The following is a 19,879-nucleotide window of genomic DNA, read 5'->3' as shown; positions in this document are numbered from 1 at the left end:
TACATTTATTAATATTAAAAATTAGTTGTCCTATAATGCTTCTCAGAAATCTTAGTCCTCCAAAATTGTGCAATGGGACACGTCTATGGATTATTGGTCTACAAAAGAATTTGATTGAAGCTGTATGACTGGATCTGCAAAAGGTGAAACAGTTCTTATTACTCGCATACCAATGATACCATCAGATTATTCTTTCCAATTCAAGAGAATGCAGTTTCCTGTAAAAGTATGTTTTGCCATAAAAATAAACAAATCACAAAGACAAACCTTGAAATTTGCAGGGATCGATATAAGAACAGATTGTTTTTCACATTGCCAATTGCATGTGGCATGCTCCAGAGTCAGTACGCCGACGAGTTTAGTTATTTTGGTACCAACAGGAATTACAGTTAATATAGTTATTAGAGAAATATTATATTAACGATAAAAATCAGCTTAATAAACAATTAATATAATATGACATATTTTTTTAAACAATCTTATTTAAATTTAATTTAACTGGACAACATTTAATCTTACCAGATAAAAACAATTAATAAACCCGGCAACGACGAGTAATTCACCTAGTTTATGCATATGATAAACCAGATATGAATTGTTCAAATAAAACGCACAACAAACATTTTAATGTTTATATTGTTAAAATATTATTTCATTGTAAATACTAAATATAACAGCTAAAATGAGCTTAATGAGCTAAATTAGATAAGCACACTCAAATAATATTAGATGATAAAATATATTACTTAGTTTCAGAATATAAATAGCGGTATATATTATATAAGTATGGTTTTAATAAAATTAAATAGTCTGATAATGGTTAAACAAATTGTAAAATATTGTCACATTTAAAATAATATTGCATTTTATTGTTTTTTGTTTCTTTTTCTGTAGCCAAACACAGATACTTCAAACGTGTAAGTGCCTATATAACGTTCACCAGCATAAAACTTTTGTACCACTTTCCAATGATAATTAACACAATCAGGATACCATCGAACTGCATGGGCAAAATCAATAGTTCCATTTCGTATATAAGATTCCACCTGTATATTTAAAGTTAAGTTCTTAGTTAAATTGCAATAGCCAATACATTGGTATCAATAAAATAATATGTTATGTAATATTATGTATCTCGTGTACGTTTTTTAATGATTGGAAGAAGAACAATGTTTTTGAACACGACACTTGAACAACATTTTCTTCAACAGAATTTCTGTTTTGATTGTTTACACATAATTAGATAAAGAAATTTCTTCGTTATTATATATTTATATCAATTAAATCATATTTTTGTTGATTATAATTATTATAAAAAAAAACTTTCAAAAGCTCTTGGATTATTTACTTTCTATGGAAAATACTTGCGGTACACCGATTGAAAACCACTGCTATGGAATATAGATAAATGTATTGATCTACATCTGATTTGTGACTAGAGGTCACTCACAAAGTTGTAGCATTTTCTTATAAGAAATGACTTCAGACACAAAAAAAAAAACACACTTCATCGTAAAATTATGCATCAACGCTTAGAATTTATGTATGTGCTATAAATAAATAATGTACGTATCTTTGGTGGCAGACCCGGCTACCGTTAAAATTCAAAAATTGTATTTGTTTGAAATTTGTAATGTAGAAAATTTGTGGAAGTGGAGGAGAAATCAACTTTAAAATTTAGGTAGTCGTTTTAAGATCGAAATGTTTAATAAATGTCTCATCAAAAAATATATAAGTTAAATAAAATGTAATGAATTTCAGGTATACTTTAAATTTTTCAAAAATTACATTTCAATTAAAATTAATATCATATCAGTTAATGAGTATAAATTATAATTACATAGTAGGAATACATAATATTGTTATATCCCAGTTTTAAATATCATATTATGGATTATTAAAAAGGTTGAAATAATTTCAAAAAGGCGTTTCTTCAGATAAATATAAGTAAATACAATTATGTAAGGATGATATTTCTTACTTTTTTTACTGGACAAATTGGCTGTGGATCAAATGCCCCATACCAATTGGACCATATTTGGTTCTTGTCCCTTAATTTAGGACAAAGATCTGTCATTGTCCATGATTGGAAATATTCACAGTTAACACCTTCTGGATTACAACGTTGAAATACCACGACAATCTATAAAAAACGCTTACATGCATGTAAAACTGTATCATAGCTCATAGATAATAATTTATCACCATCAAAGAAATAAATCGTAAGCAATATTAATTATACATACATAATATATATTATTATCTACATTTAATATATTATATTTTTAATAAAATTATACTATATATCATATACACGCTATAGTATTTTGAATATTTTTATCATAGGCTCCTTTTTTTAATTTTAGATAATATTAGTTACCTACCTTATCTATAGGTAATGGTGAGTCAAGACAAATAAATCCGTTAACGAATTCTTTTTCTCTATATTTGTCAATTGTATAATTTCCAGTGAAGTTGGGTTGAAATGACAATTTTTGAAATCGTATTACGTAAGTTAGCAATGGATTGTACTGAAAATTATTATAGCCAAGCAATAGACCTTATTTTTTTAAATTTTTATATTGAAATAATGATACATTGTAAAACTATTCAGTAATATAATACAAAAATAAAATATTATAGGATCATAGTTTTTATAATATATGTAGTAAGTACACTAGTAAGTATACTTACAGCTGCAAATATTACGTTTTCAAAAAATTTCCCGATGAAGATAATACATAGCAATTTTATGAAAAACATTTTTTTCCCTGGAACGGATTGTCGTTTTCAGTATATGCTCCACCTAAGTATAGTTGGTTTATACCTTTTATTTGAAAACTTTTAGTTGATGCAATGCTTACATGAAATCAGGTACAACTAAATTACATGATATTTATTATTGTTCGTTATTACTTTTTAACCAAATATTTACATTATTTGAAGTCAGTCATTTATAATGAAAATTAGATGTGTATAATTATAATAATAATATCACTATAATAACTGATCAATTTGATAAATTCATAACAATGACTGGGCTTTAGTATTTCTTATTTTGGATATAATTACAATCATAATTATCTATAATGGGTTAATCCATTTGTCCTTAAATGTGTTCAATGAGTTTTTGATTATTTGATGAAGTTATAAATTTATAAAAAATGCAACTGTAACATTTTGGTTCATTTATCAATGAATGCATTAGTGTTACACTGTTTTGTCTGTCATAATATTTTTGAGCAGAAAAAATACTCTAATCTAATTGTAGGGTGTTTTTAGGAGAAGATAATTATAAATTATATATTATAATTATAATAATATATTATATTTTCTAATTTCTTTCAAGGAACAAAAATATATCAATTTTAGGAAAAAACATAATACAAATGTCATAAAACGGAAGAAAATATTTACAAAACACCAGTAATTAAAATTGAATATAGAAAATTAAGATTTTCACGAAATATTTTATTAACATAGCATAATTTTGAAAATATTTTGAAGGATTTGACTTTTTTTCTGATTAATGTTGATAAAATATTTGTTTCTCGGTACAAAAACTAAAATATTGATGTACCTTCTACCTATATGATATTTATTTTTCACACATATATGTTTTTGGGCTGGGCAAAACTTTTTTCCTTGATTTTTGTAACACTTTTTTTATTTGGTACCATAGAAACAAAAATCGACAATAGAAAAACATCAAAAAACATTAAATTAAACTCAAAACAAAATGTGGCTAAATATTTTCCCATCAACACTATAACCAAAAAAATATCTATGATTTCTCAATTTTCCTTGTAAAGAAAAATTTTTTGTAGCATGCTACTTTTAATACAGGAATTCTCGTATAATCTTGTTATGACATGAATTAAAAAATGTTGAAAATTCATAGTCATAACTTTATTTTTAATGTTAATCTACCCTTTTATCAGAATCGCTTTTCGTATACCTTGGTTATTTAATATTGAATTCAAATTTAACCTTCAATTTCAGTGATATCAAATCAACTTGATATACATTACTCACTCCGCTTAGAATCTAAAATAATGTAATTTTTTTTTCTAAATCTATTAACTTTATCAAAGAATCAAAAACTCGTTTAACGGTAAAAATTTTAAGGATACCTAAATGGATTGTTTTCATTATGAATAATTATTATAAGTTATAACCTAATATATTATCTACAGTAGATCAATTTCCCTGGTGTCTTAGTTTGTTTATGTATTTTCATTTTTGTTACAGTACCATCTACCTAAAAGGGTATTTACTAATTAGCGTAAAATTATATATATATATACATTTATTATCACACAATTTTATAAACAGCGATAAATGTATAGATTTTACAATCATGTGGTGATTTTTTTGTTGTAGATATACAAAATAATTAGTCAAGATATTGCTTCAGTTTTCAAGTTTAGTATCTTTTTCTGATGTGATTTGTACAACTTAGAGAAAAAAAATTGAAAATTTTCAGAAGTTTTCAAAAGCGTCGGGAAAGAAGTATTCAAAAAATTTCGCAATTGGTTTTTGGTGTAACTCTATACACCATATAATTTTATAAATATTCCGACTATTTTTCTGCTATTTAGGATATACATTTTAATTTTTATTAGTTTTTTTTAAAAATTATTATCAATAAAAAATGTTCTCTTGTGCAAAACTTAAAAATGTAACATAAAGTTACTCGTAATAGTTGTTATAAATGGAAATTTTAAAAAGTAAGTGTAAATCCATACTAGTTGTTTATGAGTTCTTCTAATTCCCATATCTTTCTAGTTACAATTAAAGGTTTATTACATTTATAAATGATATTTTATGTTTTTAACTTTTTCAATTGTATATGTGTATATGAGCGTATATGAATGTACATAAATCATAATAATATTTGGTCACTATTTTACATTCAATGCACATAAATAATTTACAATAGATATTAGATAAATGAAAAAAAAAAATGGAAATTAGATTGGACAAATGAGCGGTTCGTCCAGTTATTTAACCTTCATCAAAACTGTAATGACTAAATAACATAATATGGCCATATGGGTAATAAGTGTGGCCTCCATGCACCACAGAGTGGGAAATCAATTTAGCAAGTTTGAAAACCTGGAATGTGTTTTGTTTATTTACTATTTAAACCTATTAATAATTTTCATAAATATTTTTGATTCTTAAAAATAAACAGTTTTTTTTTCAATATACTAATATACCTAATCTTTCAGCTAGGAATAAATTCATAATACTTTCTACCAAAAATGTATAGTAGTATTATCAGATAAGAATAGGAGCATAACATATTAAAATAACATTTTTAGAATATTTTGTTTGTAGTTAATATAAATTAATTAGAGCTCTAGAACTGAGTTGGATATGAGCGTTATTGTAATTTTTGTTATTTTATTCATTTTATGGAATTACGTATATACTTTTAAGCATATAAAAATATTTCAAATATTTATTATACAAATTTAGTAAATAGTTATAATCTTATCCGTGGTGAAAAATCTAATGGACAATCCTCAGCTGTTGAATCGATTTATTTGTGTCATAATATTCATACTTCATCAATTACAGTCCAGTTCAAAATTCAACAAGGGGTGGTTATGGTGTAAGGTAAGTGAATTTAATTTGATAATAATTTCTAATAATACTCGTAGTATTGAAGGTGGGTAGGTATAATATGAATCATGACTTGTAGAATTTTGTTGAAATTTTTTTTTTTAAATCTCGTATGTTTATTATATTATATAACCATATAAACGGATATAGTTAGATAATTTAAACTATAAGAGGAAAACAAAAAATAATTATTTCATTTTGTTTTAGACGATAAAATATACTAAATTTCATCAATATTTGATAAAAAGCAAAAATATTTCGAATATTCTATAGAAATTTGTTTCATCTTAATACTGATATTAGATAATGAATTATGTTATTATTAATAAGCTCGGTACTTATTATACTAAAAACTTATAAAACCGATTGCAAGTTGCAATTTGCAACATTGTAATATGAATACTCAAAATCACATTATTTATTGTGTTTGAAAATTGCATGTTGTACATAATTAACATGGTTATATAGACAGTGGCGCATTTAAGGGGGGGCAACTGGGGCAAGTGCCCCGGGCGCCAGATTCCCAAAGTGCTAGGGGGCGGAAATTTTTTTACAGTTTACCACTACATAGAATTGAAATATTTATATTTTGTTTGATATAATTATTACACAAAATAGAAATAAATATTATAAATTAAACATAGACATTTTACTCATAATTCATTAGGTCTATGATTATAAACGGTTTTCATACGGGTCACGGCTGAACGGGATTGCGACGATCATGGATATAAATATCTATGATTTATTTATATATATATATATATATCGGTATATCACCCGTGGCGGCAATTACAATTTATCAGTTAATACAAGTTAAAAATAACATAATATCCATAAATATTTTCCCTATCGCCGACTGCCGAACGTTGTCGATCACTTATTTTATTTTTGTCAATCTACTATTAACAGTAAACTGTCTTCTGACAGCGTCTTGTGTATCAAGTTGACGGTGATTACGGTAATTGTACAGTGTTATTTGATTTACCATTTATTACTCTTTATTGTTTATAATTCGTTATACTTTCCAACGTGTATGGTTCTATGCACTGTACGTGATTAAGTATTATAAAGTTTTATATTACTAAATTCTGTACCTAATAGATTATTAGTAAGTGGATTTTAAATATGGAAGCTAAAAAAAAACTAAGTGGTTCAGGATATAGAAAGCAAGCAAAAATTAAAAAATTAAAACAAGATGCATTAATCAAGAAATGTAGAAAATTAGATAGTATGTTCAAGCCATCAACTAATTCAAGTAAGTTGTTTTTATTAAAGTATAAAAACAAATAACAATTCAGTGAAAAATTTTCAATTTTCAAGTTTGTTTGCAATCTACCTATTTTATTTTGTATTTAATTATTTAAAGTACCTACCTGTTTTGAAAAAATGCCAAATTCCCTTTTTATATTAATATTGGACCATTATATTATATTATACCTATCATACACTATCTGATTATTGTCTCTTATAACTATTGGCATTTATAATGATCCAATTTTTGTATTTTATTAACTAGTTTAAGTTAAGGAGGCTGAAGCAGGTCGACAAAAACATGTAAAACAACCAAAATACCAGACAAAAGTGTGTTTGATGGATTTTAATTTAGAAAACAGATTTTAATTTGTAAAAAACTAGTATAGGTACTTCAAAACTAATATTTTGAATTTTTATTATAATAAATTTGAATAATAATATTAAACTGAAACTCGATGAATTAAATATAGTAAACCTACCTACACAAATAAATATGAACTTAAATTATTCAAATGTAAGCAGTTCTGGAAAGCATAACTACAAAAAATGGTAAAAATATTGAGAAAGAAATTAAATTAAAATTGTAGGTATTTATTTTATGTTTGAAATTAAATAATTGTATTTTATTGTTTAATAGATAAAGATGAAGTATTAGATATGTTAAACCAAGACACACAAATACAAATATATTATATGTATATTTCTTGGGGAGGGGGGGGCGCTTGTAAAATGTTACCCCAGGGCGCTTAACGTCTAAATGCGCCACTGTATATAGATTATCTGCAAATATAAAAAATATAGATTATGTACAAAAGCTGAATGATAAGACACAGGTCACGCTTCTTTTATTCATGCACGAACGACGATCCAGTATTGTACCATTATTTATTACAATATATCATTATTATAAATAAAATAAAATAATGAATTTTAAATTCTTTGAAAACCAAATACATCAATCAAATTGTACACAATAATATAATATCATGAAATATCATACTACAATATAACATTTTACTTTTAGATTTTGAACGGAACGATGAACGTATTGATTTTACGATATTGTGTGTTATTATTTATTTTTTTTGTGTCCATCATCAACTTTTGCAATGGTAAAAACGATGATATTATAAAAAAACAAATATTTTTTGTCTTAATATTATTTGCATTATCTATATTAACTGAAAGTGCTTGATGTAGGATGATAAGTGTCGCGTAAGTTTCCACACCACATTTACTTGTTAAACATCATAATTATATCACGTCACCTACCCAGTGGCGTGCGCAGGGGGGGGGGGGGGGGGTGATGGGGGATATATCCCCCCCATGGGCTTTTTTTTAGTCTTCTAATACGAGTGGATTTTGGATCTCTAGTTCATCAACATAAACATAATACATTTTTATTTATGACATCCCCCCCCCCCCCCATACCAAATTCCTGCGCACGCCACTGCACCTACCTATGTTTTTTAAAAGCATGTGAAGTATTACACGTGGTGCGTTTTTTTTGTTATTATGGTGTCTCTGTAGGCCTAAATTCACATGGTAAGCAAAAAGACGTGAACGCCGGTCGAATATAATAATATTATTATAATTTAAATGAATAAGTACTGAGAAAACTGCACTTCTCGCCGTATAACATAATAGGTATGCGTTTTATACGTTAATTTAATAGAGATAATATTTTAATATAAACAAATAAATATTGACCTTGACGTTTAATATGTTTCATATGTTTTAATTTTAAATTATAAATTTTGTCGCAGCACGGCATTCGCAAATTTTCAACTTATTAGCGTTTAATTGTATTGTTTTTCAGTTTCTGTAAAGGTGCGCTAAGCCGTTGGCTTTGAGGGGTTAAGTCCAAGAAGAGCAAAAATGGGTTAAAATATTACGGGTGCTTATACAGGTTTCGTATTAGAAACTAGGTAAAAAATGTTGTGGGTTTCGCGTTTCGTTTTAGAAACCGGGTAAAAGATGTAATGGATTTTGTGTTCAAAATCGGGTAAATGATTTTATGGGTTTGCGTTCAAACCTGGGTAAAAGATTTTATGGGTTTTGCATTCAAAATCGGTAAAATATGTTATAGGTTTTGCGTTCAAAACCGAGTGCAATATTGTTTGAGGGTTTCGCGTCCGAAACCGGGTACAATATTCACAACATTGTTTTGCTGGTTACGGAGTATAGGTCCATTTATTGGCGGATTTTGGATTTTGCGTTCAAAACCTGGTTAAATGTTTTTCGGGATGTTCGTTTGTACTCCCTGAACTTATAACATGCATACGATGGGGTTGGAAATAATGAACATGAATAATATTCTAACTTGTATACCACTACTTGGAGAATATAAATTTAAATTATCTATATATAATATGTGGGTATAAGAATAACAGTAGTTTTAAATAATTTAAAGGATGGTAGCCCTTCTTCGGTTATTTATTTAAAATTCAACATTGTCCTATAATAATATAACTATATTATTATTATATTTATCATATTTTTACTTTATAATATATTATACCTGCCTATTTTATTTATTATCATTTAGAGATCACCAAAGTCATAAGAAATTTCTTAGTATCCAACCGTCCAACCACTCACTATTCATATTGGACTTCTCAATAATTCAATCTGTCTTAAATGTCACAAAACTCATTCATTAACATTTGTTTACGGTCATGGAATGAAGTGTTTATTTTGAGTACCTATGTGTGACGCCGACCGGCGATAGTGCGTGTTGTGTATGGTGTTGATATGAAATTGTGAGGGGACAATATTAAAAAAAAATGACTATTATATGAGATCATATTTCTGTGTATTTCGCTGTAAGCAATTTTCATTCATATCTACTAATTCACTCAAATCTTCTATAGACACCGAATTACAGTAATTATCATCTACTATATGATCACAGCTCACAGGTCCTTTTCTTAGTCTAACAAATAATTTTAAAATTATGGTACTTATAATATTATAATAAAACTACTAAAATAATAAATATAGATTCTAAAAATACTCAATAGGTGTACTTATAAGTTATAGTACGTAGCAAATAAATAGTAACTAAATAACATATAATTAGTAATTACTAATTACCCTAAATACATATATTTACAAAATTTAAAAATCACCATACTTGGATTAGACGTCTAAACTCAGCTGCTCTGATCAAGACTTATATCATACTGTCACTTGGACTTAGTAACTTTTCTAAAAAACTTAACAGTGTTGAAACATTGAGGCGCATAAATTATTTTCGGTCTATGTTCTAAGAGATAAAGTCCTTTATTAATAATTACATTCAATGTTGATCTGTATGAATCTGAAAAAGTGCAATGAATTAATGTTGAATATAAAAAGAACTAATAACTCACAAATGAAAAATAAATAAAGTTTAAAAGAATCTTATATAACTTTTAGAAATAAAAATTAAAACAATTATCGAAAAAATATAAATACTATTAACGATATTAAAAACTGTTGTATATATTGTACAAATTTATTTTCATTTTAATTAAAACGGTAATAATAATTATAAGAAAATTAATGAAAAACATAATAGGCTATAGGCACCTACTATTTAGCCACCATATGCATATATATTATTTATTATAATTTTTTAACTTGTTTGTATATTTTGTTCGTTTTATATTATGTTTGTGACCAATACACATGCTAACAAGAAAAATTACCAAATAGATATATGGCCCTCCATTAGGACTTTCCTTAGAGCTTAAAGCGAATCGAGGTCAATAAAATTTCACAATGTCAAAATTTTAGTTTATTTAGTTTGGGTATCCATAATGCATTTGCTATAAATAGTATTGTTGAAATACGTAAAATATGTGAAAATTCGATAGTACTCGAATATTTCTTTGAATATTTACTAAAAATACTTATCTTTAATTATCTAAAACTATGTTATATTTCCATCTTGTAAAGTTGTAACTGTATTAGTATATATATAAATGTGTGTATTATGTAAGTGTTTTACAAAACTTTCACCTGTCAATTATTGTGAACGATAAGAATGTTATTAACGTTGTACACAAAAGTCAATTTTAGTAGCTATAATACATATATTATATTTATAAAAGTAAACCGACTCCGGGGAGGTTTATCTTATATAAATATAGTGGTGTACGTATGACGAGTGCAGGCGAGTTGCCTCCATTGCCACGACTGATTGATCGTATTTATTCATCTTTATATGAATGCGAAAATGTTTGGAATTCCGATCATGTCTTCCGTAAACGTATGCAAATTATCTACCTACAACATCAATAATATTCGTGCTGTGACGTGTATACTGTTGCGAAAAAATATGCCAAGTAAATCGCAAATGTATATCATCACATAATTCATTCATCGATTTATAACGCCATAACTTTTTTAGTCAACTCTCAGCTGCCGTTTGCTACAGCCATTGTAATTAATTTTTAAGTTCACTTTAGCTGTTGACCTTCGTGACCATTGTTGTGGCACCGCTTTGAATTACCGAATTGGCGAATTACGTATATTATACACATATTTTTTTTCATCAAATATAATACTGATGGAAATAGTAGCGAATACCAACTATTAATCTTTGTACATTCGTGATATTCATCACCACTTCTCTTATTTAATGATGTTTATTGAATGATTTTACAATAGTATTAAAATCGCTTACGTTCGGTATTGATTTTTTTTTTCAGTTATACTCTTTTCAATTAACTAAAGTACTCTAACCCAGTATTTCATATAAACAGTGTTCCACGAATAATTCGTAAAGGTTTTATTACCCGCTTAAGACTTCTACCTGATTTTTTTTAAATTTAAATTGATTTTTACTTTTCCAAATGCTATTAATAATGTAACCCATGATAAAAAGCCAATATGTTACAATTATTGCTAAAATCAGTCGATCATATATTATAAAATGTTTTAGCGTAAAAGATTAATAATGGTTGTTGATATATTAATTCAATTTTAAAATGTATAATATGATTAGTGTATATGCTAGTGGTAAGCAACCTGAGGGGTCATGACTTTTTAGTAAAGCGTAATAATTGAACGCTAAATGAAAACGCGTATTTCAATTTAATTATGTATTTTTTTTTTTCGGTAGTTGTATTTTTACTATTTACTATTTTGTTTTTAACTTGCTTATATCAATGGGAGGGATGAAGATCAACTCATAAAAAGTAAATTTTTGAAAGTCTAGGCATAAAATAGAATAAAACACAGACAATAAAAAATAGTATAGCACCCCATCGACAACCATGAACATGCTTCCTATTACAAAGAATAGGAATACCCGAGATATGTGACATTAGTCAGTATCAATGCTACTCAATGAACATCAGAGCAATCATACTTAAAGCAAATATTAAAAGGTTTATAACATTAAATATCAATCACGTGACACGTTCCATCACGTGGATGCACTGTGCGTTACCCTAGTAACGACGGGAAAATAATTCAAGAGCCCGACGATTGACTAAAATAATAATACATATAATATACTCTGTTGTCAATAACAATAATCGAGTAAGCACCCTAATAAAATATATTCGAGCATAATAATGTAATACATTGTAGCACCGGATTATACCCATAATAGCTACAAGTTACAACAATAAAAAGGCACAAATTATAGAATAATATGGAGTGCGTTGATGTGGTGGAATGCGATTCGGGTGTCCAAAAGGTGGATCAGACAGAGCTTTTAGACGTGATGGTGCTCAAGACGTGCGGACAATTGGTATTTGAATTATTCGAGAGGTTTGGAAACAACGACGAGAACTCGACGGGTGGTGACACCTGCAGTAACACTACGATATCGTCGACTGCCACCGCGGACAACAGTGATGGATTGTCGAATAGCAGCGTGGGAGACACGTACCACGACGTGCTGATGGTCCGCACTTTTGACAAGTTGTACGACGTTATGTCACAAGACCTGGAAAAAGTCAACCCATGTTATCAGACGCCACCAAAACTTCAGCTTTATCATAAGTTAAAACATTTCGTGTGCTTTTATCGGTTGCATCAGATCAACAGGTATTGAAGAAAAAAATTAAATTGCTAAACGTAATTAAACATTCGTACCCGTAAATTATAATTTACTTTAACACGATTTTCAATATTTTACTTCTTGTATTAATTATAATTTTTTTTTTAATTATCAAGCATAATTAGTTGTTTGGTTGCATAGATATTTAATAAATAATTAGTTTGATCTAAATAAAAAGTGATATCGTCGATTCCGATAATTTGGTTACTTCAATTTTTCAATGTCAAGTGCTATAGTCGAATAAAAATAGGTGTTATTGGAGATCATGGTCTATAATAAATACCAATATATAATAATATGTATAAGTGCCATCGATTTTGGTTTGCCTAACAAACAATGATGTCGCAAATATGTTATAAATAATTATAGATATGTTTTCGGAGACGAACCCTATCAGAATTGGGGACCAGACTCTACGGATGCACTGACAACGGTCCGAAAATGGCGACTAAAATTTGTTGACGAAACAAAAGTGATGGGCGATCTGATGAAAAGTTATAAAATGGCAGCCACAAACAAAGAACTGCATTCATATGAAGTCGCCATGGTCGCGTTTGCCGTTTTTGGTTTTTTACTGTAAGCCAATTTCAAATCATGTGATAGGTTCTGTTTTGTAACGCTCTAATTTTGTGGTTTTATTTTCTGTTTTCAGAGGATACGATGTCTCAGTTGATTACAACATTTTGTTTATGTTTCATCACATTGAAAACATTGTCGAACCACTAACTTTTCAACATGTTCACAATTCCGTGCTGCGGAACGCTAGGTTATTTTTGGAAAATCACGCTTCTGAAGAAGACGAAATATTTTTTGAATCTTTGGCTGAAAATGAAGGTATCGTAGCCATATTTAATTGGATATTTGATTTGTTGACTGAGCAGCCAGAGGCCATTGACAAATTCACCGGTAACCCTTTCCAAAGTGTTGAATGTCAAATTTACGACGTCAATGGAAAAAAAATGGCTCCCAGTTACATCATAAAGTTACGAGTGTTTTATAGATGGGTTTTAATGGAATTTTTTGAATTATTGAGGTATAATATTTTTATTTCATTTTTAATAAATTCCCAAAATATATCATCCAATTTGACCATAAGCTTTTTAGTTTTAAAATTAATATTAAATTATTTCTATTCATTTTATCATTTTATTCTCCATTCTGTGGTTCATGTCTTTTTTGTACATAGCATGACTTTCAATTTTTGTTCGATATGTTTATGAAAAAATGTTACCTATATTAAAAAAAAAATAGTAAATTTAACATTTCTAGAGCCTGTAATATAATATTATATAATAAGAATTATGGTTTTATAGAATTTGCTCTGATTATATATACAATACTATAATCATATTACACCTATATTTTTATGCAATTATAGGTTACCAATAATTAAATTTTGTATATTTTATCAACATTTAGTGGTAGACTTCGAGATCGAATGTCATTATTGGATTACCAAGTCAAACAGTGTCTGTGTTGCCTAAGCGAAACATCCTGGTTGAAATTATTTGAAAACGTTTATATGTACGCGTTGAAACATTTCACAACGATCCTCAGTGAATACAATTGTCCAGAACATATGTTGAAAACTTTTCGCGATATGTGGGAAAATGAAACGTTAAAAGATATCATCATGTTTTGTGTAAGTAAACAGGTTGACGACAACACCTATCTAAAGCATCGGGATAGTTCTACGGATTCGAACGAGAGCCTTGGATCGTCTTAGTATAAAGGTCAAATAGCCAAAATTTAGTCGAATAGTTCAAGTAAAATCAATTGACAGACCCTTGTTTGATTTATAAAAATAAATTATTATTTGCTATAGTATACTTTTAAATAATTTAATAATTATGTGTCAAACTCTTCATTTATGTGATATTTTTTTTTTTACAACTTGTAGTTTGTTATATAAGTACGCAATTCTCAGCTGTAATCGTCTTTTGATCCTTAAAAGTTTTACCTCTTGCATCATTATTAATTTGTCCTGTATAAGAGTTTCAGTTCTGCAGCTGGGCGTCTCAGGAAATGTCCAATCATTTTCCAATGCCTTGTGGTTTCGTTGAAAAACCCGCCCACGTATGAATGTAATAGCTATTAACAGCTAGTTTTAATAAGTATACCTCTTCGTTTGTTTTCTTCTGTGTATCCCACTTATTCTTTCCATACGCTTCCAGCATAACTACATTTCAATTTTCAATATTATCATATTAACTTATACCGTATAAACATGCATATTGTATTTATATAGACTGTAGAGTATATTATATTTAGAGAGAGAGAGAGAGAGAGAGAGAGAAAATTATGCGTTTAAACACATAGCTATAATGTAATTATTATAGCAGAAAAAAAAGTCGTAGCCAACAATTTTCCTGGTCAACGCGTGCACGGTGATTTGCTCTGTGCTCACGTCTCATTTTGGTTTAATATTTTGCGGGCAGCAAATTATTATTTTTGTGCGAATGTGTTTAATGATGACCGGCGTCGGTTCGATTGTAATTGGATACAGGACGAAAATCGGATGTTTCCGTTCCGTCCGATCTATACAATATAACACGTGTTGGCGGCTATGTGCTTAGTAGTATAATATAATATGCGCATAACGCATTATATCCGAATCGGTTTCTGGTGGTTTTTGTCGCCTTCAAAACCCGATCACAGAGATACCGATCGACTATATTACATGCGGCGGCGGCGGCACGGTCGGCGATATATATGGTGGTACCGACGCGATTTGTTTCGCACGGTGCACTCCTTAAAAGATACGAGTTACGAGTAGGTGGAGCGAATTCACAAAAGATTAATTGTCGTAAACGGCCGGCCGAGTCACGGGGATAATGTACGTCCTCTGTCTCACTCTCCGCCCCTATATATAGATACGTACTATATATGTATAATACATAGTATACGACATGTACGATATGATATTATCCGTCTTTATCGTCTCTTTAATTCTCCGCATTCGGGCGTCGTATGCGTAGTATATATATTATATATACGTATATGACGAGAGATAAACCTTGAAGGAGGCCTCCACACCGGGTGGTTAAATTTTCTGACCGAGAGATATCCGGGGCGGAGATCTTAATTTTGCGCGGGCGACGACATATCAATATATATTTGTGTATTGTGCTGCGTGTGTTGTCGGCTTCTTTTTAGGGCTCCGAAAAAATATTATCAAATAATATATAATATAATGAAATAACATAAAGAACGGACAAAATAATAAAACACCATAGTACGGCCGTCATCGTTGTCGGTGCCGCCACCGCCACTGCCGTCGTCGTGTGTTATTATTATATTATGTACAAATGTCCGTAAGATATTCGATATAATGGCGACAAACGTGTAAAGTCACGGAGCGGCATGCGGCGGCCCTTTTATTGTCATTACACACACACACACGCCGCTTACCGACCCGATGACAATTCAATCGCGACATCAAAAACTACCGCGACAATGAGCGTCGTCGTCGGCGTGAGGTGAGTTCTTGTTATACATATTATATTGTATATATATATTTATATGAAAATAAGAATAGGAAAAAATCACATTTGTATAATAAGTGTGAGCACACACACACACGCGCATATTTATTATTATAACGTGAGAATTCCGGTCGGTTGGTCGAAATATAATATATAATATGATAATGTCATATTATATTATTATATAAAACGACTCGCTTACTATGTATATGTATATTATATAAGCGAGTATAATGTACCTATACATATATACGCACACGCCCACCGACATAAATACTCGGCTAATTTGCCTCGATCACAATATATACCTTTACCGAGGTTAGGGTATACGGTATATTATTATATATGCGTACCTACGTACCTACGTATATATATATAGTATATTATTATGGTTTGTCGGTTTGTGCGACCAATAGACAAACGTGTCCGGGTGAGGAATGAACAGTGGCGGCTGCGTCGGCGGCGGTGGCAGATCTGGTTTAACGTCGCCGACGACGTACGTGTTGTCGTCACTGGACATTGTGATTATATATTTTATATTCTATAAATAATTGTACGACGTCGAGAATGTTATAAATATGCAAACGAGGTGATGGCTTACTCTAGACTCTAGAGAACTTGCACGCCGCCGCCGCTGATAACTGTATACGTCGTGCACTCATGCTAGTATTATACGTACATTAATATCGTAATATGTGAATGGGTGCAGCTACACACTCATTGGCACACATATATATACATAATGTGCTGGGTGGGTTGTGAGTCAACGGGTGAACCCTGATCAGAGCTTAATAATTGAATTAATTTGTATTAAGTAGGTAGTATGGTGTATTGTGTATATATATATATATATATATATATATATCAAACAGAAATTATTAATTCAATTAATATTACAGTCCTATTACTAAATTGACTTAGCGGTTGGAGTTTGTAAAAACATTGAGAATCGTGTGCTTAATATTATTATTATTATTGTGTAGTTAATTGTTCATAATTTGATCAAAGTAATATGTAATTCTTAACATTAAGATGCAAATCAAAAATAGAATAGACGAATGTTCGGTAAATCAACTATTTTAATTAGATCATATTTAAAATGATATATTAGGCTCTAATAATTTAAGTATGAATAACTTCAATTATTTGGTTCTAGATTTAAGGTATATATTATTATAAGTCTTACAAGAGTCATGAATAATTAATTATTTTTACCTATTCCGTAGATAATAAGTACCTAAAGTACCACACCTATTTGCAATTTTTTTAAATTATTGTTTATGTATGACTTTAATTTTTAATTAGGCAAAACATTTATCATCACTTTTCCACTATATAGATAGTGATGGACTTAAATTTATCAATTCGTAATTTATTTTAACATATTTTTATTTATTCTAAGTACTTATACTACCTATATCTATATTTTAGCCACAAACTTCTTTTTTTTTTTTAAAGTATAAAATTCATAATTATGTTGATAAACGCAACATATACATATGTTTCATAAGCGGTTGGTACTAAAATCAAAAATAAGTACGAAAACGGTAGTACTTATGAAATTCATAGAAATCGGTAGCCAAATAGCAATAAAATCATTGTATTATAGTATTACACATAACTGCAGTAGCCCGAGGATAGGCAACACATGTTGTTGTGCTACAGCGCATTGTATCGCCACATAATAATAATATATCATATAATGTTATAGTTGCACGGCACTCAATAAATCAAATCAAGTACCAACCATATGCCAATAATTATGTACAACGCATTAAAAAGTTTAAGCCTCAAATAGTGATAAAATTCCTCATACATTCCATACGTTATATATTATTTATAAGAATAATGTTCTGAATTTGAAATATTTCAATTGATATTTTTCAAAATTAAAAATTTGATTCAGCATATTATTATATTTTAACAATATTGTGAACAATTATTGAGAGAATGCATTTCAGAATTTTTCTTTTGTTAGTAACTAGTAAGTATAGGTACTAAGTATAGTAATTATTAACTACCAAATTAATAATAAATACACATTTACAACACTATTATAATTTTATAAATATTTAATTTAAATCGATTACCGAAAAATATTAAGTATAACAATTAACAAATGCTGAATAACAAATATTAAACATAATCATTTTTTTATTTAAAATTTTAAATGTGTTATGAGTTATTCTCATGAATTGTGTCTTAATGAAGTTATTTAGTTAAATTTAAATGAGTTTTATATATAGATGTATAAACTATAAAGTAACATATTATTACATATGCCTGATCAAGTGTTTACATTGTAATATTATATAAATTTATCTTCGTTTCAACTACATACATTATACATATACTTATATGCTGGATAAAGTCAAATATTCATCGCAATAGCAGTGATAATAAGTTTATTATATTTGAACATATTATAATTAAAGTAACTTTATATTATATGTTAGTCCTAATGTTATATATATATATATATATATATATATATACAGGGTGTCCCGCGAGGATTTACCCATTTTGATATCTCCCGAAATAATGGAGATATCGAAATTATGGTTTTGTATTAAGACTGACAGGGACAAAAACAACAATTATTTCATATTTTAATGTTTTGGTAAAAAGTTAAAAATATATTTTTTTATTTAATTATTTCCAAAAAAATCAACTATAGCCATTTTGTAGAGTTTATTTTTCTGAAAATATTGACATTTCAAAATTTTATTTATATCTATAGTCAATTTTTTTGGAAATTATTAAATACAAAAATACATTTTTAATTTTTTACCAAAATATTTAAATTTAATTTAAAAATTAAATAAATATAGTTCTCATCCCTGTGAGTCTTGTAACAAAACCAGAATTTTTATATCTCTATTATTTCGTGAGATATCACAATGGGTAAATTCTCATGGGACACTCTGTATATATCTTCTCATTGCGCTGGCGTCTATATAGTATTATTCAAAACCAAGAGTTTTCGCTGCTATCAGTATACCTATCCCTCCACTTTTCACTATTTTTAACTAGTGTTATGCAGCTTATGCTGCTCTATTAAATTCTTATTTTCTTTCTAGACCATCTTACACTACGTCTAACCATCTCTTTCTAGACCGACCACCAGATATCTTCCCACTAAAATTTCCATTCAAGCATCACTCTTAACGACAGATTTTTATCCACCATCACCTACTCTGACATTAGAATAATATGATACAACTTAACAACAATAATACGCCAAAAAGTGACATTAGCGGATCATTAATCACAGGCGATCTGGTTTCCGTAAGATAATATTGCACAACAATGCATTCAGTGTTGAATCCAGACAATTTTTCTGGGGGGGCTCACTTTTTTATTCATTGGTGAATGGTGATACGTAATTTTAGTATTATGAATTATATCTATTAATAGATAGTTAACTATTCTTATTACAATTTATAAT

General features: G+C 28.7%; 2 protein-coding genes across 2 annotated transcripts; one reads left to right on the top strand and one right to left on the bottom strand.

Annotated features, from left to right (window-relative positions):
* Positions 1-751: 751 nt before the first annotated feature.
* On the bottom strand, positions 752-2,871 carry LOC149055991 (uncharacterized). Its single transcript, XM_089227202.1, has 4 exons — positions 2,695-2,871; positions 2,385-2,531; positions 1,982-2,143; positions 752-1,046 (listed from the first exon to the last, which is right to left on the bottom strand). Exons 1-4 carry the CDS (start codon positions 2,761-2,763, stop codon positions 867-869), a joined length of 558 nt encoding a protein of 185 aa, XP_089083328.1. The 5' UTR covers positions 2,764-2,871; the 3' UTR covers positions 752-866.
* Positions 2,872-12,304: 9,433 nt separating this feature from the next.
* Positions 12,305-14,718, top strand: LOC107165881 (uncharacterized). Its single transcript, XM_015514314.2, has 4 exons — positions 12,305-12,933; positions 13,316-13,522; positions 13,599-13,979; positions 14,366-14,718. Exons 1-4 carry the CDS (start codon positions 12,536-12,538, stop codon positions 14,670-14,672), a joined length of 1,293 nt encoding a protein of 430 aa, XP_015369800.2. The 5' UTR covers positions 12,305-12,535; the 3' UTR covers positions 14,673-14,718.
* The last annotated feature ends 5,161 nt before the right edge of the window (positions 14,719-19,879 follow it).

This window comes from Diuraphis noxia, unplaced genomic scaffold (assembly GCF_037042655.1).
Source record: "Diuraphis noxia isolate RWA-SAM2 unplaced genomic scaffold, SU_Dnox_SAM2 contig0004, whole genome shotgun sequence".
Classification (NCBI taxonomy): Eukaryota; Metazoa; Arthropoda; class Insecta; order Hemiptera; family Aphididae; genus Diuraphis; species Diuraphis noxia.
This window is presented reverse-complemented; position numbering and strand designations above follow the sequence as displayed.